Genomic DNA, 27,017 nt, shown 5'->3' with positions numbered 1-27,017 from the left:
ATGAAGCCACAAGTAATGATAACTTTGCCATAATCACTAAGATTAAGACTTGGATATTGCAGAGAACAGTCAACATTTATTTTAGGTTTCTATTTCTAAAAGTGACCCCATTGTGAAGATTTCAGTGTAAGGGCCTTGGTGATTAAGCTGTGGCCCCATGAGGCTGACAGGCTGTAACATTTGGTATTCACCCTTTCTTTCCCTCTTAGTCCAGGTTTAGTATGTCTGACAATTTGTCTGAAAATTTTTCTGGCTCTGTTTTTTTTATCTTGTAGGCCAAAGGTCTCAGGAGTCACTGGGCAGATTTGACAGCAGGGAAAAAGAAATGTACTACTCATTAGGGATTGGTCCGTCCTCTTTAGTTGGGAATGACTACCCCCAAAAAGCTGGTAGCTGTGCCTTTAAATATTCTTTCAGGACGGCTCTCTTCAGCTTCTTTCTACAGACAAGAATCTGGAAACTTATCTGCCAGCTTGTAATTGCTGACCCCTTTTGATATAAAATGTTTACTCTGAGAACTGACCTGTCAGCTACGTTCCTGTCTTTCTCCACCTTCCCTCCTTCACTATTTCTTCTTCTTGTGCACCGTCGGGGCAAGCAGCAGTATCTTTCTGTGCCATGTAGATAATTCAGAACTTTCCAGACTAGAGGCAGGGGCAGCATCAGGACCTTGATGACAGGACCCTGTATGGCATGGAGTGGAGTCACAACACGAGGAGGCGTAAGTGGGTGCATCCCTTTCCAGCAACAGAAGTGGGAAGTAGAGACAGCGACAATCCATTTCCCTATAACAGCATAGCAAGGCGACTGTGACTGGCAAGAAGACCTGGAAGAAATCCAGGCCTTATGCTACCCCACTGTAAGTTCAGGGATGGGAGTCTCAGGAAGTAATTAACCATCTGGAGCTAATAAAGAGACAAGTTCTCTTTATTACTCCACGTTCTTACTGATGTTGTGAACAGGGCACATTTCCTCTACAGATTTATCTTTCTCCAGCTGCGGCCTGGACTAATCCTGTTCCTTCCTTGCCATCTGCTAACAGTCCTGTGATTTGTAGTTCACCTGTTTCTTCTGATGTTTCTTCTGTAGACATGTGCACTGCCAAAAAATTCGTTTCGTTTCGTTTTAAATTCGGATTTGTGTTATTTCGTTTTTCGGGATTCGGGTGTGAAAGTCAATTCGGATTCGGAATTCGGATTCGGACGAAATTCGGTAGCGTTCGCACGAACGTTCGTTTCGTTTTCTGTTCTTATTCGTTTCTTATTCGTTTCTTATTCGTTTCGTTCGTTTGCAGCAAAAGTGACATTTGAGGGGGAAAAAATATTTTTCTCCTTCTCTAATGTCACTTTGCTCCAACGAACGAAACGAATAAGAAACGAATAAGAAACGAATACGAACAGAAAACGAAACGAACGTTCGTGCGAACGCTACCGAATTTCGGAAATGGAAATTCGGATTCGTTTGCATTCGTTATGTCTGTAATTTGGAATTCGGATACATCCGAATGTCCGAATTTACGAAAATTCGTCCGAATTTCGATTCGGAACGAAACGAATCGCACATGTCTATTCTTCTGTGTACTCTTTCTTTCCTTGCAATGTTCCTGCTACTGTCTCTGTACAGTCTGCTCCTTTGGTTAGTCCTGCAGTGTTTAACTCTTACCTTTAACTTAACCTCTCCAATCTTCCACATTTGCAGAAACTTCTTGTAGGGAGGCATATAACTGTAAATGAACCTCTTAGGGTTTAATTTAGTTATGCCAATAAAAGAGATTTGGAGAGGAGATTATGTTGATTTGTTGTCTTTGCTACCAGCTAATAAGTAGTTTGTGTTGAAAGATAAAAAGGAAGAAAGAGGCGTCTACCTACAACTTTTCGCAATTGATTGCAGGCTTTCTGCATTTTTCTCTAGTGTCCTTAGAGAGAAGCATCCTGAACTCTGTACTTGTTTAATAAGGAATATGGACACCTCCTTTATAATATTGTTAGTTTCCATGCAGCAGCCGGGTATTCGGGCGGGTTAACTAGCTGATTTAGGCCAAAAGGTTAATCTTGTCAACAAACAAATCTCACACCTATTTTTTATCAGGTTATACAAAGCTGATCAGTGGATTAAAAGTAAAAGGTTGGAACTGCACCATTTGGATGTTTTAATACAGTCTTGCTTGTAAACAGATGTTTATCAATAACAGCTCCTTAAGCATCTTTCTTTTTGATCTACATTTCAGTTTTCAGTAGTGTTAAACAATTTATCTCTGCTCTGGGACTAAGTGAGTTGAAAATATTATCTCACTCGGTCAGGATTGGTGTCCATTCAGAGAATTGTTTGGTGGGAGTCTACTGTTTCAAGGTATACAGTATGTTTGACCCCCATCTGTCAGTTTATTTATTTTTAAGTTTCTCTCTTAGTTTTTAAGAAAATTGTTTGGAACATTCTTTTGTTTCTAGGCCCACAAAAGACCAATGCGCAGAATATCTACAGAGAATATATCTTTGAATGTTGATGCTTTTCAGATTATTTGACTGGCTACAAGCAGTTTATCATAGGGGAGCATTTGTTGGTGAGGTGAGGTGAAGCTCACTGAGGAGAGTGGAGAGGCAGCTTTTGGTTTTAATGAACCCAGATGGTGTAGGTGGTGGGAATCGGCACCATCTTAAAAGGGTGCTTTGTCTTGGGTGCCATAGAGAGGTACTACGTCACCTTTTAACCTTGCCCTACTCTATCTAAAACTACAAAAACAGTTTTGACTTTTAAAAGTTAAGAATAAGACCTATGTTGCATATATTTTTCAACCACAGCAACATGGATTTGCAAATTTCCACAGCAAAATTATCCTTTTCTTGCTTACAATGTAAAATTCTCAGCACAATGTCCTGTGCTATGGATACATTTATAAATGTCTTCCCTTTAAGAGCCAGAGCCACTAGCCGACACATTGCACAGCTGTCTCTTCTCAATCCCAGCTGTTCTTGACTGAGTTATTGTCACGTTAACTGAGGCATGCTTACACTGCCAAATTAGCTCTGGGCTTGCCTTCATCATCTCTCTGATTGTGATTATCTCTGGTCACGAAAGGGTTAAAGATTGGTATTGTTATTTATAACTAGTCTGCCAGTGATTGCCAAAATACATTTTCTGCTACGTTACTAGGGACTATATTTGCCATTATTCCCCTATACCAGCTATAACTAACAATACATTTTCCATGATAGCACTATACCAGCAGTGAAATTTAATATATTTTGCACTATTCCACTATATTACATGTTAACAGTGTAAGAGGGACAGGCTCAGCTAGTATGGGCAGCTGTAAACCATGAATAAGATAGGGATACCCAGGAACAGTCCAGGTAGGTATTTCCTGTGCTTTTATTCTGCAAGGCAGCAAACAAACACAATTTTAAATGCTGGAGTTATCTGCTAACACTGTTCAGTTCCTGAAAAAAAGAGTGTCCAGTACTGGTACCTGTTTAGAATTCTGACAGCATTTAGCATTTTCCCCCAGCAGCAGGCTCTCACAGAGGAGAGAGAGTGAAAGACTTGAGACAGCCGAGACTAAGGTGTGGCTACCAAGTAAGATGTGGACCTAGGAATGGAGGCTGTATTCCACCCAAAACCTCTACAAAACCTCTGGGCTCCAGGACCCAGAACAGAACTTATTAAGGTTCTGAGAAAACAAGAGTTTGTTTTCTTCACATCCACCATAAACCCTGGAGTCCCTTTCCATATGAATGTGAGAAAACTAGGCGACACATACATACCGTCCACAATTCTGCCTGCCAGTGCTTCAGAACAGCAATATACTTTTTAACTAATCTACTGAGGGTTATAAAAACACTTAATACATTAAGCTATAACAATTGTTATTTGCCATAATTATGGTATTTTCATCAACGACATCAAATGAGAGCAAAACATAAGTCACTTAGCTGAAAAAAACACTTTATGCTTTATGACTTAATAAACCGAGCCTATATTTTTTTCATTTTGGCTTCTTGGGACCAAACTTCCTTTTACAGGCAACATAAATTACACTTGGATTTCAATATCTGGAATGTATAATGCTTGTTCCATGGCCTGTCAATAGCTGCAGAATTCGAATATTCAGACCTGGGAACTTTACAGGCTTCAATTGGAGACTGCAGAATTAAGAACTGGAATCCAGAGTTCCTGGTACACTGGAACTGCCAAATGTCACTGGCAGAACTTCTGCAGGCCTAAGCCAGCCTGGGGAGGAGGAGACCTAAAGGGCTATGCATAGTATTCCATATCATAAATTCACGTAACATTTTTTTACATAACTGGGCAAAGCATGACCGTATCATCATGCTGTCCATGGCGATTTGACCATTACCATCTCTTTTTACCTGTATCTAGTTATTCAATCTCCAACACTTACATAATTCCTTGATTGTCCTTTCTTTTTATGTCCCAATGTTAATTGCTGGGCTATTACTTAAGGACAAAAACATGTCAGATATCCATAGTTTATAATGCTACCATTTAGTGAAACAGATGGGCTTCTGAGGTACATTGTACCTAAAGTACAAGATGCTATCCTCAACCGACACTGCATCTTTCTTCTCACAGATATCTAGTATGACTTCAGGATGTAGTGTTTGTGGTGAACATTCCCCGTAGCTCTAAATCTTACTCTGACATAAAGGGGTTGATTTACTAAGCACATAAACACGCCATGAACACGCCATGCAAAAACACGCCGACTGTACGCGCATGCGCGCATATACGCTTGGCGCAGAAGCGTATGCAGAAGCGTGATTCATGGCGTGTTTATGTGCAGATGCTTGATAAATAGCACAAACACGCGCGCATGGCGTATTACATTTCCAAGGATTCCATGGGGATGTGCAACAACCATGAGCATAATTCCCTGAGGGAAGCCCAGTGGCTCAGGGGTTAGAGCTACTGCCCCATGTCACCGGTTCAAATCCTGCATCAAGTGAGTTGCATTTATCCACATACAGCAATGCAAATATCCACCCAAAAATCAAAACTGTTGAATCTACACACCCAAAAATATAGTAGTAGATATATGCCTACACCATCAATCGAAATGTGTACGTTATTTATATGCTGCTGTGACAGAGTTCAAAATGGTTCATATTCACCTGCGTAAATGGCCCCCCAAATTTCCACCCGACCCAAAAGGGCTGGGTTGGAATTGGGGGGGAACCCCACACCATTTTGTTGGTTGGTTTTCACTTGGAGGATGCTCCCTCCTGACATTCCTTGCAGCCCCAGAGGGTCTGGTATGGATTGGGGGGGCGGGAGCTGACACATTTTTGGGGGTTCATCATCTTGTGCAGAGTGTCAAAATGAAATGTTTAGTATGCATCATCATGCACACACATAGCATATGATGCACATGTACATACAGCTAATGCCTGGTCATATGCGGCATAAACGTGCAAGAGGAACCGTGAGCAGGGTGGGAATATATGCACAAGGCACTGTTGGCAATGTGCAGAACAAATGGTCGTGTATTACACGACACGCGCGTAAGTAAATACATAAAAACGCGCCATGCCTGCGTGAAACCGCGCAATGATGTGCGTGTTAGCTTGGTAAATGCATTTTTGTGGGTTAAAACGCGCACATGCAGCCTGCGCGTGTGCGTGTTGGGCTTCGTAAATCAGCCCCAAAGAGTTCATTCCTGATTAGTACTTCTGCAGCTGTAAGATAAATTTATGACATTTATGTTATGTGTAGGCATGACAAGTATGCCAAGACTTTTTATTAGCCCACTGTTAAGGCTAAGATGTATGGCAAGACAAATTAGATTTTATAATGACGATAATGCTTTTCCATTGATTGCTTGTACAATCCCCATGTCCCCATTATGTTCAAAAAGTCCACAATAAATAACCTAGTATCATAACTCCACCAATATTACAATTATATAGGAACTACACATAATTGTAGCTCAGAAAAGGGATAGATAGATGAGAATAGCATTTTTAACTCTTTTTCTGGTTGTGACAAAGATACATACAGCCCTGGATTCCTCATTATAGCAAATGCTCAGACCATTAAAATCGTAAAAGAAAACAGTCATCTTATAAAAATGGTTCCCAAAGGATGACATAGACTGTATGGATATGCTGTAGGTACTTATGCACTGCAGTCACCCAGTTTGGCCATCTTTTATAAGAAAAATGAATTAGTGCACATTGAATTACTGATAAATTAAAAATATGCTGTAAAAGGTACTTTTATTTGAATGAAAAACACTTTTAGCATGTTCCTTCTCTGGTCCTACCTGCCTTTCAAAGACCTTTTGTAATAGAACATACCCTACAGCTCCACTCCTCCGCTCTAAAAGAGCACTTATGCTTTAATATGATTTAAATTGACACTTATGGGTATATTCTCTAAGATATGCAAAAAACAAAAACATCTTCTTAGGTTGTCGCAGATGGATCTGTGAAAGACTCTGATGGAGTTCTATGGCTTACTGCCCTGTGTGCAATATTACTGTACCATCATAATAAAAAATGGGTTCTTACTAACATTCATACATTACATACATATACAGTGTTTTCTATCAGTGCTACCCGTACACATGCAATCATATATTTACACATACCTGTAAGGTGCCTTTTGGAATTTTGTATGTATTTTCTATATTTCCATTTTCTTTACCTTTCGCTGTAAAAACAATACAGTTTTTTTTCTTAACCAGAAATCAGTTTTAAAATGTAATTTAACAAATCATTAACCAAGATTTATTTAGTTATTTCATCATTTCTTTCATGGAAAACCCATTTTCTAACCAATGGGACTAATGTTTCCCCTAAGAGTGATAAGTCACCTCTCTAGACATTAGATTGTCATCATAGCCAACCACAAATGGCCAGATCAGAACAATGCCATCTCATATTGAAAAGCTGCATTTCTTATTGGCATGATATACAGTATGTACACACAGATATACAGTATATCTATATGTATAGATATATATAGACATATCTATATATATATCTATATATATATCTATAACTTTCCTATAAGATTGTTATTTAAAGTATGTGTAAAGCAAAGCTGGCAAATGTTTCAGCATTACTTCTCTTTATATAGTCCATTGATTGGGGATTGTAGCTTGGAACAGAGCACATTTGTTCTGCTGGATGATAAATTACCTGCCTATAAAAAGAATTCTGACAGGCATAATAGACAGTATAAAGTATACTAACTCTGACACTTGTCATAAGTCCCCATCTCACTATGTGAAACAGTCTTTCACATATAAAACATTAAGAATGCATAGATGTGAAGCAGGCAGCACAGTCAGTATACAGTAATATTTCCTGGCTTTTAGGCTTGTTCCACTACTTGCTAAGAAGAATAATACCGTCTTTCTAATACATTGAGTCCATATATATTTTACAAACAAATATGAAAGGGGACACACTGATGCTACTTACAACTGGTCTTGTGATTTTGAGGTTTACTCCACATTTCTTCATCTGAGTTATCTTTCACACCAAATTCATACATAGTGTTTGGCTTTAGATTGTCAACTACAGTTTCAGTTGTAGGACAAAGCTGGAAATTCCAGTCCTTATTTTTTTCTCTGTAGCGAACTGTATAAAATCTGTGTGAAAATGTGTGCAAAATTAGATGTAAACACATAAGCAATAAAGTCATACAATTTAGAATTAAATTTTCCCCTGATATGCTCTCCCCTGGTATTACAAATATGTAAAACAATCAGTCTATTACTGTTCCTTAAACTTTACAGATTCAATTATAAAACATGGCTCAGACTGTAATGTTTGCCATTTCTTCCAGGCTGCTTTCCTTATTACAACAGTCATCTAAGTGCTCTATTTATTCAAGCGAGGGAGGAATTTATGAACTTGTTTGCAACAAAATGTTTTGTTGTAAAGACCAAAATCTCATGCTAACCACAAAGTTGTATCTCTATTTTGCCCCTTTTTCAAAGTGTTCTTGTGACATATTCATGTTTGTGACTCACAGTACGTGTTTTTTGACATTTCTCATAATTTCTCAACTGCACAGTAATTATGTCCAGCATTTGCGACATTAAAATCCCTCCAAACTATTGCACATCCTAGAAGGGCTTCTGAGCCCTTCTTAACGTATCGCAAGGATAAATCAGCTATATACTCTCAAGTCATCTGAGCACTTCGGGACTATTCAGCTGTCATCCAGGAGGTTCCTTGCAAGCTTGTGACAGTTTGGAGACAGTTTAGAGACCAATTGTTAAAGATGTCACCAGCACACCATATTGAAGTGAAGAACACGTCTGTTTATTGACGCTTCATGTCAAAACAAATAACAATGTTTCAGGGCCACACAGGGTCCCCTTCATCAGGTTTGAAAACTTAAGAAGTGCCACACAAAGAAGAGTACGAGTGCTGATACTTTTCCTCAAGTACTCACCGATACCAATTACTGATACTTTTTTTAGTGTCATTTGATAGTTTTTCTAAAACATTGCAAACTAATGATTTCAGGACAGTGATGGAGCCCCATGGCCCAGTTGCAGCTGTGACTGTTGCGACCCTGGTAGTTCTGCCACTGACTCCAAGCTGTAGAGGGTCTACAAATCTCAGCAATACATAATATAGCAATGAAGAATACCACCAGCTATAGAGGTACTAACAGGGGCGTCCCTAGGCGTGGTGGCACCCGGTGCGACCGCCAGGTGACACCCACTGGGACGTCATCACACATGTGTATGACATCATTGTGCACACACAACATCATTATGCATGAGTGTGATGTCATCATGCATGTGTGTAATGAGGTCACGCACGCTTATCTGCCGGCAGCCATCTTGGTGATGGATGCCGGCAAAGAGAGGATGGGATGTTCACCCAGCGGGATAAGGTATGCCATGACCAAGTGCCTGACTTTTCATACGGGGTGACACCAAAATAACTATCAGTCATTTTGGAGTCACCCGCTCTGATGGTGGCACCCGGTGTGGACCGTACCCTCTGCACCACCCTGGTGACACCACTGTGTATACATCTCAGCAATACATTATATATCAATGCAGAATGGTACTGGCTATAGAGGACTACAATTCCCAGCAATACATTATAAAGCAATGCAGAATAATACCATTCCATCCATACCCCCCTATAGTCATCAGAACCCCATACATTCCACCTACAGACATCAGATCCTCCTACAGGCAGCAGACCACCCTACATTTCCCCTATAGGCAGCAGGCCCGCCCTACAGGCAACATATCCCCCTACATTTCCCCTATAGGCATCAGATCCCTCTACATCCACCATATAGGCAGTAAATCCCCTCACAGGCAGCAGATCCCCCTATATTACCCCTATAGGCAACACACCCCCTCAATCCACTCTCTAGGCTCGGGTACCTACCCTTCAGGATATACTGATGACAATGTGAGCCTCCTTCTTCCTTCCTTTAGCTACACTCATCCAGTACCACCACTGACACCTGTGCATCCCGGAGCCTGCAGTGGGCCCTCTCTTCAGGCAATAGGAAGTGCAGCTGGTTCCTAAGAAGGCTGCTGTGTGGTCCCCAGCAAGAGCGGGACCTGAGGCAGCTGCTTCATTTGAATAATTAAAATGCTGGTATTGTTTTTCGGTATTGGAGAATTTGCACGAGTACGAGTGCAAATGCTCAGTACTGCATCGGTACAATACTGGTATCAGTGCATCTCTAGTCAATATGAAGAGAAAAACTTCCTGCACTAGAGTAACCAAGAAAAACTAATTAAATAAAAAGGTTGCATTACAAGCTTTGTAAGTATATGATCTTTTTCTCTCAATCATTTTAAATCTAAGAGATGAAGCAACATAGAAATGAAGATGATTTAACATGAATGGGGCAATAACGGTACATACATAAGGATTTATTTTGTTTTATTACATCTAATATGTATCTAATTATAAATATATATGCATCATCTATGTAAAACCAGAGTTTTGTTTGCATTTTCATTACTTCATAGTATATAGTACATTGGGTCTGTTAACTTGTATGGTTAACATGGAGACATCTGTCTAAATTAATTTACTTAGAAAAGTAAACATACATTAAAAAAACACAGACTGGCAATCCTCCACATGTAAAATAAAACAACAAAACTTGACATTGATTGCCAAACCTATTGTTTATAAGCATCACTATCACTGAAACCTGCAGTGCAGAATTTGTCAGGCTCTCTTTACAGACGGTGAGTCCTATAATCTGAGTCGGCCCGGAGCAAACTGCCTTGCCACTTGTGATTACTATGCTCTGGCAAGATGACATGTTCAAACATCAACAAACCCTTGTCAACATTCTGACGACTTACACAATAGCTTCAAGGATGGTTAAACGTGTATATTAGCCATGCAGGTTACAATGAATATCCAGCTAAAGCCATACGTATGTGATTATAGGAAAACAAATATTTAGGAAGTCAGGAATGTTTTGCGCTTTTCCTACATCACCTGGATGAAATGAATTTTACAGCAGTTTCCATAGCAAGAAAACAGAAGCCAAACAGAACCTCCTGGTCATAATTGTGACAAAGCCAGTTAAGAAATGCTTTCAAAACACTACAGTGCTGCAGAGGAAATCTGTCATACATTACTAATGAAATAATGTCGACAAACATATACTCTCAAAAGAGATGAGCGCTTCTGGCAAAATTCAGAATTGTTACATTTCCAGTCTAGGCTCAGAAAAGATACAAAAGTGATGCTAAGTGATTTACACAATGTAATTACGTGTGCAAAATGATAGGGGCTAGAAACTCATTTTAACTTTAAATAACTAAGTAAATAATGAAGTAAATCACTATATATATGACAAATCTTTTACATTCGCCATGGTAGCAGACCAAAACATGCCTAAAAGGAAAGAAAAACATACAGGGGGTTATTCACTAAGCTACTGAAAGCATCCAAGTGAATAACTGAGCCGAAGTGAAGGGAGCCAAAGCCTGTTTGGCTATTCAATTCAGCCCTGTATGGCTATTTTCAGCCGTACATTGGCTGGCTTCGGCTTCCTTCACTTCCCTTCAGTTCAGCGCCAAACAGCCTCAGCACATTCGGCTGAACAGAAGTGAAGAACACATTCGCCTCAGCCAATCCAAAATCAGAAATTCACTCGCTGCTGTTCACCCCTATTCTTATAGGGGCTGAACAGTAGAGAGTAAATAGCATGGCAGCATTTGGCTCGAACATTCTGTTCGCCACCTCAGAGGTAGCGAACAGAATAAAGAATTACAGTGTAAACAAAAGAAAAGAAAAACAAAATGGGGTGGTGCCCCCCTCTCAAACCATAACAGGCCCTTTAGGTCTGGTAGAAATGTTAGGAGGGACCCCTGAGTTTAAACAAAATGTGTGGAGTTCCCACCAAAAGTCATACCAGATCTTTTAGGTCTAGTAGGAATTTTAAGTGGGAACCCCAACGCCCAGACATGGCAAAAAAAAGTGGGGTCCCCCTTAAAATTCCTAACAGACCTAAAGGGACTGGTATGACTTTTAGGGGAAACCCCACACATTTTTTTTAACTGGGGGGTCCCCCGTAACACTACTACCAGACCTATAGGGTCTGGCATGAATTGGGAGGGGACCCCGCACTGTTTCTTTAAAAATTATTATTCTATTTTTTTACAACTTGCGGGGACAATAGTCCGCTTTGGCAAACTGTTCTCCCTGCTTTGGCTGTGTGTATGGCTCAAACGAGGCAAAAATTAGTACTGCTCAAATGAGGCAAAAATGAGCAGCTAACACTTGCAGTGTCAGGGGCTAATAACATTTCTGCCTGGGGTTCTTCTTTAAGGCAGCCCATTTATCATGAATAACACAAAGGATATAGCTGAGTAAGGAGGCTGCCTTCTTAGCCTTCCTGTGGCCTTAAAAACTGAAGATTTAGGAATCACGAAGGAGGAGAGAAAGTTGAACACTTATCTCTAAAGCTGGCCAAACACAGTCAGAGTTTGTTTTAAATTTGATCTGTCAGATTAATAAGCTTTATTGCCAGCAACATTTTAGCATAAGGATTGACCTATGTGATTCATTCTAAAAGTATCCAATCAGGTAGACAAATTAAATCTGATACAAGATCTGCCTGTAGGCGGCCAGGAAAGGCTTATTTACCTTGGTAGAGAGCTAACAAGAACAGGAATAAATCAGAGCTCAATGCCATGCTTTGTTCAAGCGAGTGGTTGTCTACCTCAATAGGACAGAAGTTCACATTTTAAACGTTTTGTAATTCAGCCATTGAGGGCCTCTCATATTTTATCTAAGAACCCTAAACTGTCAGCATTAGACATTTCCTAGCTATATCCTGAGCTGTGATTGTCTACATTCCATATAGACATATTCCAGCTGCTAGCACCTCTGCTCGTATGAGCTTATTTATATGACAGTTTACCACACTAGTGCTGTACATTGTCCAGCACTCCTAGGCATGGCCAATTTTAAGCACATTTACCTGTCATTCGGACATTTGCTGAGAGCAGACCAGTCAATTTGTGGATTTATAAGGATTCCCCATGAAAGAAACACGGATGTGGGTGTAAGTGTGCCAACAACAAGATGAAGAGGTTTCTGAGATGAATTCTTTTCTGGGTGAACAAAAAGCAGCAAGTTAGTCCTCATTCTAAACTAAGTGGGGAAATTGAATAAGTGCAGTAAAGACAGTGAAGATTTAAAAGGAATAGTAAAACTGCATTTTTACCTGTTAATGATATAACATGATTTCTCAATGTTAGGTTTTATACACAAAATGGCACTCAATATGTTATTTAGAACAGAATATTTGTTTTTAAAGTTGCTTAAAATGAACATTTTAAGATAGCAAAATAGGAGCAGACATTGCTGACTGTTTTTTGTGAGGAATAGGCTCTGTCTTGGTGATTCTGGTCCTGGCTTCTTTAACTAGGTAGTCACAAGCCTATAGCAATCTCTAACAATGGAATAACTGCCAATGTCTTTTTTGGACACAGATAAGAACCTCTTTCAGGGTTTTGTTTTGATGTATTCCTGCCGGGGTCAATTCTGGGCAGGTCAATTTAGGTTCCATGTGGCATAACTGGTTATGTACCAAATATGGCAAATGCTGTAATATGTGTTATATTTTACATGCACTGGGGAATGGCCAAGGAATCCTTTATGAATTTCTCCAAGGAGGTTGCAATCTACTTGCACTCCATGGACGGACAGGCACATTGCATAAAAACCACCTCTATGCCAACAGCACCTCTGGGCACTAGATGTGTCTATGAGCGTAGAGCCTATTAACATCAGGCTATGTTTGCTATGAGAAGGATATTCCTTTTTTGATGACCCCTTTCAAAGCACTAGCACAATATATAAGCACATGAGGAATAGTCTTAGCATGGCAGAGGATCCCTGGCTCAGCGCCCACTTGCCATGAGGATACCAGCCCACATGCATAAAATATAAAGTCGATTGTCTGCTTCATTTATTGTCTTTATTTAATGAAGTCCTTCAGTGGTATCAGTAGTAGATCACCTATTGCCTTTTTGATTTGTTTTTACAGCTATATTGTGTGCTACAATGTGTATTAAATGGGGTATAAATCATCAAAACATTACCTTTGCATGTCTTTTCATTTGGTTTCACAGCTATTAAATATCTTGTCTCTGCATCTGAAAACATACAAAAAAAAAACACAGAATGTATAACCTGTGCATAACACTGTTTTTCAATAAAAGAACAATATTTATCTTAGAAAAATGATTTATTTGATTACATTAAACAGTTTGCAATTAATAAGGGAAAAAAACAAATCCGACACATTTTACTTAAGACTATTAAACTATATGTCATAAAGGACTGAAAAAGATCTGACTCCTTGTATGGAATTGCGCAATGGTTATATCGATTTCTGAGGTGCGGTTTTGCATATCGTGAATATGCAGAAACATTTGAGTTTCTCCACAGAGACCAAAGATCTCCCAGTCTTCTGCATTTTCCTCTCGTGCTCCAGAGTTTTAGCATAGTCAATCGGAGGGCCAAAAGACAAATTGCCCATGTGTACAGACGTTAAAGAGTCCCTGTTGCTAGACTATTCATTTCAGCAACAATCTTCCCATAAGATTATACTGTATGTGCATTTAACATTTTTGCTGTGTGAATAGGAACACATAAACATAGTGGGGGGAATTTATCAAAGCACTTGCGTCACTTTTAGCCTCTTTAATCATTTTTTTAATGTGCAAATCTGTCTTTCAACATGTGCCCTTGTTTTCACCTGAGCTTGCACTACTTTTCCAACTGCACGTGTTTTGCACCTGTTTTCTTCAGAGCGTGCACTACTTTTTCAGTTGCATGTTTTTTGCACATTTTTTACACGTGTTTTCATCTGCACTTGTTCTGGGCTGTCTGAAACTGGAGCATCACCTAAGAAAACTGTCACAACTTAAGAAGTCCCCATGACCACTTCTTCAAGATCAGACAGTTAAGCTTTTGTCTGAAGTTAGAAGTCTTCTTTCCTGGAGTCTATTAAACCTCATTTATCAACAACATTACACTAGCTTGATAAATCTGGTGCAAATATATTCTGTGCAAGTTCAAACACGTGCAATTGCTATGATAAATTCCCCCCATAATGTGTTTTTTGTATTTTTTGCCAGATGGGATTTAATCAGTGCTTAATTAAAGACATCGTACTAAAAAAGAAAAAGGATGTGGAAATACACTTTAAGCTTTATTTATCTTTGCCTCGTCTGTATTAGTGCAGACTTCAATTCATTGCAGACTACTGGCAGAATGTATACAATTATTGGTAAAACCACTTGGTTTTCTTAATCTTTCACACTGAAGAATGCTTGTGGAGACTGGTAAGGACTCAATTTTTACATACATTCCTAGGCATGGTGCAAGTGTGGTCCCTTTTAGTTCTGTCAAATTTTAAGTTCACCAAAAATCTTATTTTTCTTTTGTAAGGGGTTGATCTGGTTGATCAGCTGGTTGATCTACTACCTGGCTTCTTCTATCTCTAAATGACTCATCTGCAAGATCTCCCCACTAGATATGTAAGTTTTGTTCGTTCCGAATGCAAATTCGGGCCAAATTTTGTGAATTCGGACACTTGGATGTATCCGGATGTCCAAATTCTAATGAGGCCGAATGCAAACAAATCCAAATGCTATTTTAACTAAATTATAAATCATCCAAATGATCAAATTTGCCATGCTAGTAACAGGATGTTCGTCTCAGACTGCATGTCTTTGATGTGATTGTCTCCTGATGTTCTCACAGTGCAGATAAACCGACAGGCTTTGTTAGCACCGGCTGTTTGTGAGTACATTTCTTGCTTTTAACATTTCGACTTAAAAAATACATCTACACTAGAGAGGCGCACTATTCTTTTGTTTCCTGAATTATTCAAATGTTTACATTAAGTAGGATGTAGCAAGGAGAGACTTTTTATACCTGGTTCCATAATGGATGAGCCAGGGGTAGGGAACTCTGTAGTGAAAATCTTTTTTTAAAACCCTAAGAGATATATGTAACCAGTAGGAGATTCAACCCAACTACCAGCTACCAATGTCCACTCAAACCTGATGACAACAGTCAAAACATTAAAGGAGAACTATGAGGTGAGTGATTTTCACTCAACCTCATAGTTCGAGCTGACGTGTGACAATGAAACTGTCACACGTCGGCTCAATAGATCGGGAAGTGAGCGAACACATACCGTCGCTCGCTCACTTCCTCGATTCCCCCCTTCCCTGTCCGATCCTCCAGTGCTGACTGGAGGAACGAAGGAGGGAGGGGGCCGGTACAGCTGGCTCTGCCTGTAGATAGGCAGAGCCAGCTGTCAATCACGCAGCTGGGTGTATCTCGACAGTAATGTCAGGATCCGTCCCGGCTGCGGTGGTCTCAGTATACCGCAAGCTGTAGCTCGCGGTATACTGAGCTTTGGGTCACGGGAGGATGCTAGTTTATGTCCTCCCGTAACCCTATGGAGAACTATGGGGAAAAGCACTGACCCCATAGTTCTCCTTTAACCAAAATGTCCACCCTAAATCTATTTCTATAATCTTATTCTAATTAAAACATTCTTTAGAAACAGAAAGTGGTGGGAAATCCAAAATGTATTCCCATTAAAAGAGGAGAGGGTAAATCTTCAAATTGTGATGCCAGTTTTTTTTGACTGTATTATAGGGGAATTCTACTCACTGCAGAAATGTATTTTTACTTCCTGTTGTGTCTCCATGAGAGGAAATGAAAGAAAATCTCCTCAAAAGGACACAGACTCAAGCAAAAAAATAACCTGAGAAGGGTTTTTTAACCATTCCTTTCTTTAGTCAAACAAACAAATGCTTTGGTGATACTTTACAATACTGTATTGTTAATCGTACTATAAGCTTTCTTCACTCTCTCAGTACATACATTTGTAGAATATAAGAAAGCATGCAATTTCTGTAGCGTACATGTTCTTAGGTATTAACATAGGAAAGAAAGAATCAGTTCCATTGATTTCAGAGGATTTAGTAGGAGGTGAATGATTCTATACTATAACAGTGCTTACAGCATCTTTAAAAGAGGTTTTAACAACATGCTTATGTTTGCTATAAAAGACACAAGGATACTGAAGCATCACATAGAAGAGTGTGTCTTAAGAAATGTGTAAATAATGCTCCAAACAATTCAAGTTGTGCCTTGAGAGGTTTCAAGGAATATTAGGGATATTCATCCACAAGTTCTCCACATCATGAAGTATCTTTGTAATGATTACGAGGTCTGACAAAAAAAAGCTCAGTGGGAAGATTCTGACAAACCAAGCTATACCAAACACAGTGCTTCCCTTATTTCTTCAAAATTCGGGTTGATAATAAAGATCAGATTTAAATCAAAGATTTTTATTGATTTTAATGTAACATGACATTTTTGCAAAGACAGTGGAAACGTGATTACAGCGTACAGCACGCAGTGCAAGGGAGTACAGAATGTATTGGGAGAGGCACAGCTCTAGAGTTAAACAAAATGACAGGTATCGCTGGTGTAGTAGGCTCGCCCGTCGAGTTGATCAAGTTTGTGTCAGGGTCCACCTGAATACTGAGGAGCCCGGCAAACTTACAGGGTTAGATTTAAATGTTTTGTCTGTAGTTGCTAGGTAGGGAACTGACATCTTTCATAAAAATCTCCACTAAAACAACCAGCTCAAGAGAGATCAGGATGAATCAAGCAGATCATCTTGAATAACCTTCATAAAACGTGGCTACGCTAATGTACAAGAGAATAACAATTAAACAGATATCAAACATGGCTATGCTATAATTTCCAGTAGGAAAATTGATTATATTATATCTCTTAAGTGATATATGTATCCAATTTATATCCTGTTTGGTCTTTTCAAGTTGTCATTTCATTCTGTTCAAGAATATGTTGGTTGTCATCATGTAAAACCTTGTCATCATGTAAAACCTTGTCATCTGGAAATATGGATACAGTTGAATAATTGGCTATAATGGAACATCAGCTGAAGTATAATAAATCACTCCAGCATTCCTCCATCACACCTCTTAGCTCTTTTGATTGGGTGGGGTTGGCTCAGCCACACCCTCTAGAGGTTCAACAAAAAACTGCTGTTATTGGCAGCTGTATTGTCTCGATTTATGAAGGAATGCTGAGTCATTTATGAGGGCAAGTGACTCTATCAGATTGAACTACTTTGCAAACTAGGAATTAAAGACCAGGCAAACTATGTTAAGTACTTTTTACTTTTACGTTTAATCATGTTTATTTTGCTGTTGGTTATTTTCTGTTTTTGTAACACCATTTCTGTAAATATTTTCTTGTACCATTTTCGTTTTCCTGTTATTAAAACTATATAAAAATATGATTAATCTGAGTCTCTAAATGCTTTAAATAAGAAGTTAAAATTACTTGCCTCTGTGAGGGGTGCCATATTTTAAACTCTGTTACATTCCTGTCTGGTAATGGCAGTCTGTGTCACAGACATTTCTTAAAGGTTAGAATTACTACAACAAATGCTGTGAATGGTGTGTTTCTGTTAAAAGGCATGGTGGCAGCTACTGTTTGTTTGTAAAGGGTTAACTGTGGCACTTACCCACTTCAGTGATGATCACTCTTGCACAGGGTTAAAGTGAAAGTGCAATACATCACATCCTGACAGCAGTGGTGGGAACTGAGACTGCTGCTTTCATATTCTGCTGGCAGTGGTGGGATTACTACCGCCATCACAATCTTCACTCTTGTTTTTGCAGTAAAGTATTTGGTGAAAACTTGCAAAAGGGGTTTTTGCTGTCTGTGCCCTCTCTGGGGGGTGGGGGGGGATTCATCCTCTCCTTTTGTACTGGTAACCATTGTAACTGATATAGAAAGTGATGAGAAATCCAAAATGTGAGAGCTGTCACTAGAACAGGCATTTAGGGGAAATCTTCCAATAAGGACACCTGTTCTGGTGACAACTGTCTAAGAATGTAATTCCCCTCACTTTGAAGACATTTCCTCTTAGATCCTGTTGTCTCTCTAAGACAGGAAGTGAAGCTAAATCTCACTGACAGGGCACAGGCAGCAAAAAAACTGAAAGGGGTCTGACCCTTTCTCCACTCTGTCCAAATTGTTTTAAAAATTGCTTTCATGTACATTTTAATACATTAAAATCAATCCTCTATACTTGAGGTAACCAAAAACAAGTGGATAATATTATACTAGATAAGATTAAAACCCTGCTGGCAAATATCTCACACCCAGCACACTCATATCAATGCAAATTATACAATTTTATAGTGCTACCTATGGACTGCCATTTACATATTTTAACCTACAAACATTGTTTAAAAGAGTAAAAACAAATAAGTCACTGATCAAATTGAAGAAATATTTAGCAAGATATACAAAAAACAGATTGTTCTCATGTAATGACTTGATCCACATTATATCAGTTTAATGGCATTTTCTTGGGCATTTGTTGAGTAATATAAATACATTCATGTCACAGAAGGTAAACTATGGGGTCTATTCACAAAGCTGCTACAGAAAAAAAGACAGAGCAGGTTTCTCTCCTTGGCGGCCGGGAGCAGGAGGCTCCCGGGGCGCCAGGGAAAGTCAGCTGTTTGGAGATCAGTGTCCCTGGTTAGCAACCAGGGAAGCTGATCTCTCTGAAAGTGGCCGGAGCAAGCCGTAAGATCACGGCTGGCTCCGCCCAGCTGTCAGAAGCAGGCTGTCGGCCGGCCAATGGCCGGCCGCTCGGCCAGCTTCGGCTTTCAGCACGGCTCAGCGCTCGACTGAGCTGCTCGGCCGTGATCGGGAGCTGTACGGGCTATTGTGAATAGCCCGTACAGCACCCCCTCGGTTCTCCTGAAGCGAAGGGGTCCTGGGGCCGAAGCCAGCCGAAGGATCGGCCGAAGCTACGGCCAGATCCTTCGGCAGCTTTGTGAATAGACCCCTATGTGGCAGCAATATCATTTGTTAAGATAGCTGCAAGCTACAGAACCATAGATAGCATGTTTTATTTAACAAACTTGCAATAAACTTTCTGCGTAGTTTCATAGCTTAGACTTGACTATATGACAAATGTATATGTGTTCCCTTTTTCTTTTATGGCTCTACGATGTAATCAGTTTATAGCTTACAAGTCTATAAATAACCAGTCGAGCTGTGCTTTATCCTGTTGTCTGCAGAGCAGGGCTGACACTTTAAGAGAAATTATTATGAAAGCTTTGATTCAAAAAGTGAGTGATGCTTGAAGTAATATTATCTTCACAGCATCAGCACCAGTATATGCTTCAAAAGTGTCCTCCAACATAGTTACTGTTGCATATTTTAAGCTTAGGTGTTTTGTAATTATTGTCAGCCGTGATACGGAGTATATGATTGTTTTACCATGAATTGGGAGCCTGTCACCACTATAAATTAAAGCACCACTCCAGCCATAAATAACAAAATTAAATTGAGTAGCCAATTGAAAGATAAAATAACAAAACCAGCTTTTGCTGCAATATTCAGCTTCAATTCAGAGATTTCCCCCACTTTGTACCTGCCGCCAGATATCCAAAGTCTGATGGCTAGCATCATTCAACCCAGTTCCTTTGAGCCCAGTGGTCTTGAACTCGCCCCAGCCTGTGACTAGAAAGTAATGATGAACTTATGTTTGAACTGAGCCTGGTCAGAACCAGAGCTCCTCTGAACCTGGAAGGACATGTATGGATGCTCCTTCTGTGCTACTCATTCAGCTGCTGGTGGGGAATTTCAATCTGCAGCTTTACATAAGCAAAAGGACGGAATGCAATGATGTTATTGACCTCATATTGTTACATGCCTATATTTGGTAAATTTAATTTACCTAATATGGATATGTGGCCATATTAGATAAATTATGTAAGCACAAGTATCCCGCCCATTTGTTTACATGCAGCTATGGGGTGGGGAATGCCCATACCACAGCTGATTGGGGGCACTTGTTTAGTGGAGCTCAGATTTGTACCAGGTTCAGTCCGAACCTGAGCTCATCCCTACTGGACAGTGAAAGAAGAAGCAGCATAGTGATGAGCTCATCTCTCTCTCACTCTGCTTTCTCTTCCTATCAAAATGTTGCTTGTCAGCACATGAACTAATTGACCCCTTGTACTGCTTGTTCTTTTCATACAACAGCCCTTCTTAACAGAGAATGCAAGAGGCTGATACCGGGAGAAATCCAGGTACGTACAAAGCTTGCATTAAAAAAAAGACATCTAATGATGCATTATGGATATCAGTTCTATATTAATTTATGTCTTTTATGTCTGCCTGGAGTTCAGCTTTGTAAATCGTTGTTTATACATTTGGCAAGGATTAGTAAACGAGCTGAAGAAACATATCAAAAGACAGCATAGTCTGGAGGAGAAAGGTTTTAAATAAACAAAACTAGTTTGAAGCCTAAACTTTTCCTTTCCATTCTATTCAAGCTCTGCATTGAATATGAGTGCAGGATTTGACATGGAAAAGTAGATGAAACATAGCAGATGCATATGCTGGGCATAGTTTTGTGTACAAGTTTACAATCAAAACCATTTGCTTAGGGGTCTTTTAAAGAAGAATAAAAATGTAATCGAAGCTTACAAATTATGAAGCAGAACTATCATTCAAGCAAAGTACATATCCAAATATATTACTGTGAATGTTACATTACTATTTTAGGGACCTTAATTTTTATTGCAGCAACATCATCATGGAACTGCTACATTTATAAATAAAATACTGTTTTCACCTTTGATTTATCCATTGTTGCATATCAGCACTGATCCAGTCTCTTTTCAGCCACTTCTTGTCTACATGCACTCCTTCTAGCAACTGCTGCACATCATTTAATGTGGCAGGTTTTCTGATAGTGGACCATGCCAGTGCAGTGGCACATCTGCTTATAGTCTCCATTGGGTGAGTTTGTGACTGGGGAGCAACTAAGGGACAGGGAGAGTGTTGACACCTAATAACAGGAAGTGCCAGAAGGACATTTATGGCAGGATCACCAGGAATCTCTTAAGCAGATTTATATAGGATATATACATATTATATAATAACCACCTCTAAATATATGAATATTTAAATATCTAAATATTAGATAAAATATTTAAAACCACCTCTAACGTATGTTAACATGTTACAATTTATAAGGTTTTTGTGATTGGATTTACATATACTTTAGAGTCAAACCACAGCCCAGAGACCCGTGTATTCGAAAATTTTAATGTTTTATTTATTTATTTAATTTTCTTGCAAGTGTAAAGAGATGACAAGCATTTTTTAAAAATGTGTCCACTCAGTCTTGGGTGACTTCCCTAACTATATAGAAATCTGACCTAAGTACATATGACCGCTGGAGACTTCTAGGTTGTAAACTTTCCAAGAGATTTACACAGGGGTTAGGAGGTCCAGCAGGTTGTGTTCTGTGGTGACTCAAGACAGTGATTTGCAAAGTCTGGATGACGTGGTAAGATTTAGTGCTGGTTACTAGACAGACTGGTTGAATATGCTCTGTTGATGCTTAAAAGAACATCTGTGTGATAAACATCTCTCACAAAAAGCAAGATCAGAACTTTAAAAATAAGACTGGAATAGTGCATGTTTTTTTCCCTGGATCATTACAATTATAATCTATTTATTTATGGTAAACCAGTTTTTATCAGTCTTCAGCAAGTAAATTCAGCATCCAGGGAAACTGTTGTCCATTACATACAAGTAAAGCACTATCTTGACACTGGGTTGAAAGAGAAAACCAATAAATAAAACTACCAGCCTGTCATATGCACTTAAACGACACGAGCGATGTCAGAATAGGAAAAAAATAAATAAATAATTTTCCTATTGAAAAGCATTGGGACATTACTATTGGCTATTTCAATTTGCAATAGCCAATAGTAAACTAGCATTGTACCCGCCCTCTGCTGATGGACCTGATGGGGAACTGCAGCAGAGGGCGGGTACAATGCTAGTTTACTATTGGCTATTGCAAATTGAAATAGCCAATAGTAATGTCCCAATGCTTTTCAATGGGAAAATTCTTTTTTTTTTTTCTATTCTGACATCGCTCGTGTCAGAATAAAGAAAAAAAGACACAGCAGTGTTTCTCTCCTGGGCGGGCGAAAGCGGGGGGCTCCCATGGCGCCCGGGAGAGGTTTTTTTTTTCTCTTTTGTTTGGTTTGATTATTTAATCTAGCCTGTTTACCCTACTGTGAGTGTGTGCAACTGAACTAAAACTGGACCTGATTACATGCAACATATGCTATGCTCTGTGCTTAAATCTTGGCCTGTGAACTGATCTCAATCCTTAACATTCTGCCCTTTCAGCATATGGTTGGACATCTTGCCTTTGTCTATCCATATGAGCTACTTTTAAAAAGCCAGTTTGCTAAACTACTGTATCTTAACACTGACCTAAACTGATCAGCCTAAAACCATATGGGTCACATAAATATATTAATCACATGGTATGCCAAATATTTAAAAGCCTTTGCTAACACAGAGAAAAAGTGAATTATCAATATTATAAAAACGAAGTGGATGATACATTTAGGCTAGATTCACACCTAGGCGATTTAGCATGTGGATTTAGCCGCGCAAAACACAGAGTTTCATTGAAGTCAATGGGGCCTGTTCACAGCTTTGTGTTGCTTAGCGCGGCCGAAATAGCTCGCCGTGCAAAAAGGTGCAGGAGCTATTTTCAGGCAGTTGTTGCACGGTTGTGGTCCCATAGACATCTCTATGCATTGAAAACTGCATGGTTTTCAAAGCAAAATCAAAAAGAAAAAGAGCTAATCGGCTCAATCGACTAGATGTGAACCTTGCTTTATGCTCAAATGTCTTAATTGTAAAAATGGCATTTCTTTTTGGGAGGCTGCATCTGCAACCTTCACTGTGTTGTAAAGCCTGTAACAAGGATAGAGTGAAGTGGCTTGTTGTTATCATCTACACCTTCACATGCCATTTAGCTAAAACCCTAATCGTTGTGAAAATATGATTATGATTATGCGCTTTGGAGGCTGGAAACTATAAACAGCTGTGCTGTCACTTATATACAGCCACCACTTGGGCAAGTGCATATAGATAGGAAGTGGCTGCAAAGAGGCTAGAGGAGATCAATAGCACTAAGATGCAACAAAGGATGAAAAAAATTGAAAGCAGTGCAGGAAGAGATAAAAATAGTACAATTGTTTATGACACACAATGCTTTAGCAAACAAAATATTCTCCAATTAAAGTTTAGATCTACTTTTAAAAAACAGGGGAATGCATTTATGCACATTACCAACACATCTCTTTGTTTGTTCCTATGACAGTACAACTGCCGAATCAAATTTATGCTACAGTGGTAACAATAAATTATGACAATACAGAAGTCCAAAAGTTTTCATAAAGGGGATAAATAGGGAAGAACATTGTGCCCAGGGTCAGTTCATAGAATGTTCCTCAAATCCTGCATAGATTCTAAAAATTCTAAACTAAAAATCAAACCCCACTGAAGTCTAGGATGCTGGGCACTACTATGGGAGAAATGTATCGATTCAAAATAAATACATTCATAAATAAAAATACTAGGGAGTCCTCCATTAAAAGTTATTTCCTGAGTGACATGGAAAAAAACACCAGTCCTTTTTAATTACATGTGTATTGGATGCCTTCAAGCTGCATGTGGTGTTATGGAACGGTACGATTCCCATAGACCGTGTCAGTGACATCATATTTTAGCGTCACATATTTTGATATGTGACTTATTGTATTACTTTTACACTCTTGCCTGGCTGCCTAAAATACAGCGCCATTACTCCAATCTGGTTAATTAAACCTTTTTTTGGTAGTTTTGGCTGCAACTTTTCTTTACTATACAGTATTAGGAATGAATTAAATGGTGGAAGTTGCAGCCACAACATAATTAGAAGCGATAGGAAAGTGTACTCTTACAAACATTAGGCTAAAGCCCTCAACTTTGTACCAATTGGCCAGTGGCAAAACAGCTTCATACTATGGTGTGTGAGCTTATTTTTTCATAGCACACTGTATGTCAAAACACAGTGTACAAAATACAACCTGCATTCTTCATGCCCCCTCCCATCCCCGCATCCAAAATCATTCCCAAAACATTCAAAATATAGACTACAGGTATGCATTTGTTAGAAATTGGCTAGTCTCAGGATAGTACATGAGCACATAAATAGGCAGCAGACAAGGCAGGTTTTGTCTTGCAAAAAAAATAGAGTGAATTATCTGAAAGACAATAGCCACAAATATTGTTCAGTAGCTGGACAGTATGTAAGCAGCTTGTTTAGGCCGCAATAAAAAAAGGGAGAGATGAAGATAGTTTTATCTCGAAATAAACAATAGATTGTATTATTCAAGAGACAATAGCTACAAATATTGCACAATGGATGCAAAGTATGTAAGTAGCTTGACTAGGCTACAATTAAGAAGGGGGGACAAGGCAGTTTCATATTGAAACAAAAATTAGAATTTATATTTCAGAGACAAATGCCACACATATTGAAAGTGGGTGGACAGTACGTAAGCAACTTGTAAGAACGAGAGATGAGAAAGCATGTAAGCAGTGTGGTTAGCCACAGTAATTAAACATCAGAACACATTTTTTCAGACACAATAGCCTTCATTATTGTACAGTGGGGGCGTGGCTTGGCAATGGACGTGTGAGCTGTGCATTCTTTGTGCTCCCGGCCCGACTTACCTAAAACAGAACCTACTTCTAACCACATCCAGCTCCTGGCACTATGAGAAGAAGGGGCAAGTCGAGGGGATCACAGTATACCCCCAAGACTGCCTTCAAGAGGTTATTTGTAACCCCCACTCACCTCCCTGAAGAACGGCCCCCCCGCGTGCGGCTGAGGCCTACAACCGCGGACGAATCCTCCACACCATCCGGCCTAAATTACGGCCTGACCCCCTCCGACGACGCGGCATATATCTCCCCTTCCAGCACGGAGAACCGCCCGACTCACCGGCAGACAAGGTCACAGGGCATCAGACCCAAATCGCCGCCAGACACCTCTCCCAAGGTGGTAGAAGGACCGGAGATGGCTGAGGAGCAGATACGGCCGCAATCCCCGGGCCGCGGTGACGTCATCGATACCGCGATGGCAAGGAATCGGGACCCGAATGCAGGCCAGACTCCTCCAACTGAACCCAGAGGTAAGGGGATTACTGTGGCTCTCCTCCCCCCGGCCCCACAGGGATCAGACACCCAAATCACCCTGCACATCCAGGGAACCAGCAGACTGGTCCCTTCCCCCAGTGATGGACACTGCTGAGGACTCTATGGGCTCATGGAGATCTGAACCCATATTACACTCCCTCCAGGACTCTCCAGCAGGGGCCCCTGAACAATCCTCCTCCACTGGGATACTAGATGGCGACCTCAGACGCCTCATAAGTGCCCTCCCCACTAAAGCAGATCTGGCATCCACCTTTCCTACTAAAGCGGATTTTGAATCCTTTGCTACTCGTATTGAAACTGCCTACAAGCAGGACCTGGCCGAAGTTAAACAGGAACTCTCCTCCATTACTTCCCAGGTTGCTTCTGTGGAACAAACGCAATCTGACCTTCTCCGCAGGGTCCTTACCTTGGAGACCGCCCAATCCACCTCTCAACAACAACTGTCTGCCGCTGTCCTTCATCTAGATGACTTAGATAATCGGGGCCGACGGAATAACGTACGCATTCGAGGACTCCCTGAATCTACTGGCCCCTCGGAACTTAGGGCCACTGTCCGAGATATTTTCAACCTTTACTTGGATAATCCTCCTGATACGCCCATTGAAATCGACAGGGCTCACAGATCCCTAGGCCCCAGGTCTCAGGACTCGAATAGGCCGAGAGATGTGATCTGCAGAATACATTTTTTCGCTGTTAAGGATGATATTATGCAATGTGTGTGGCGTAAAGGTCCATTAGACTTTGACGGTGCGACTATCCAGCTATATCCGGATCTCTCCAGGCATACCCTACTTATGAGGCGTCTACTCCGACCACTACTGGAGATGGCCCCCCCGGAACATCACTCCTTACCGACCATGCTCCTCAAGTGGCGTCTCCAACAGCCCCCGCAACATTACTCGGAGGACGGGGCTTCGCACTGGTTCCCCGAATGCCCGAGAGGCCAAATTCCTACTGTTGCTATACCCCATCTGAACTACGCCCCTCCTTATACCATTGCTCCTTTCATGATTGACTGTCACTTGTTTCCTCCAGGTACTTTGCAGTATTCTATTTTATTTGGACAGAACCGGAGGTGGACACCTAGACCCTCGCAATGGACTCCCCCCATCATGCTGCATCCTCCCGGAGGGACACCAGCAGAGAGGTACCTGGCCCGTCGGGTGGCGAGTTTGGGAATGAGATCACCCTACATATACTCCCTCGATAGTCAATACCTTTGCTCCCTACCACCAGGAGCCCACAGGGTTAGGCATATACCCCTCCCCAATCAGATAGGTAGCAACTGGTTTAATTTCTATGTATCCAGGTCCGACTCGCATACCCCCCCCCCCCCCCCTCACCCTTTTACCT

The 27,017-nt window shown here is 40.3% G+C and overlaps 1 protein-coding gene across 1 annotated transcript in view; it reads right to left on the bottom strand.

The window, feature by feature from the left end:
- Positions 1-5,678: 5,678 nt before the first annotated feature.
- LOC108794190 (target of Nesh-SH3-like) overlaps positions 5,679-27,017 on the bottom strand; it is a 53,089-nt gene continuing 31,750 nt past the window's right edge. The window contains exons 3-7 of the mRNA XM_018565191.1: positions 13,589-13,642; positions 12,463-12,595; positions 7,446-7,615; positions 6,608-6,669; positions 5,679-5,693 (exon numbers count right to left, since the gene is read on the bottom strand). Coding sequence (XP_018420693.1) covers positions 5,679-5,693; positions 6,608-6,669; positions 7,446-7,615; positions 12,463-12,595; positions 13,589-13,642 — 434 coding nt within the window. The remainder of the gene's footprint in view (positions 5,694-6,607; positions 6,670-7,445; positions 7,616-12,462; positions 12,596-13,588; positions 13,643-27,017) is intronic.

This window comes from Nanorana parkeri, unplaced genomic scaffold (assembly GCF_000935625.1).
Source record: "Nanorana parkeri isolate BGI_ZX_2015 unplaced genomic scaffold, ASM93562v1 scaffold821, whole genome shotgun sequence".
In the NCBI taxonomy this organism is placed as follows: Eukaryota; Metazoa; Chordata; class Amphibia; order Anura; family Dicroglossidae; genus Nanorana; species Nanorana parkeri.
This window is presented reverse-complemented; position numbering and strand designations above follow the sequence as displayed.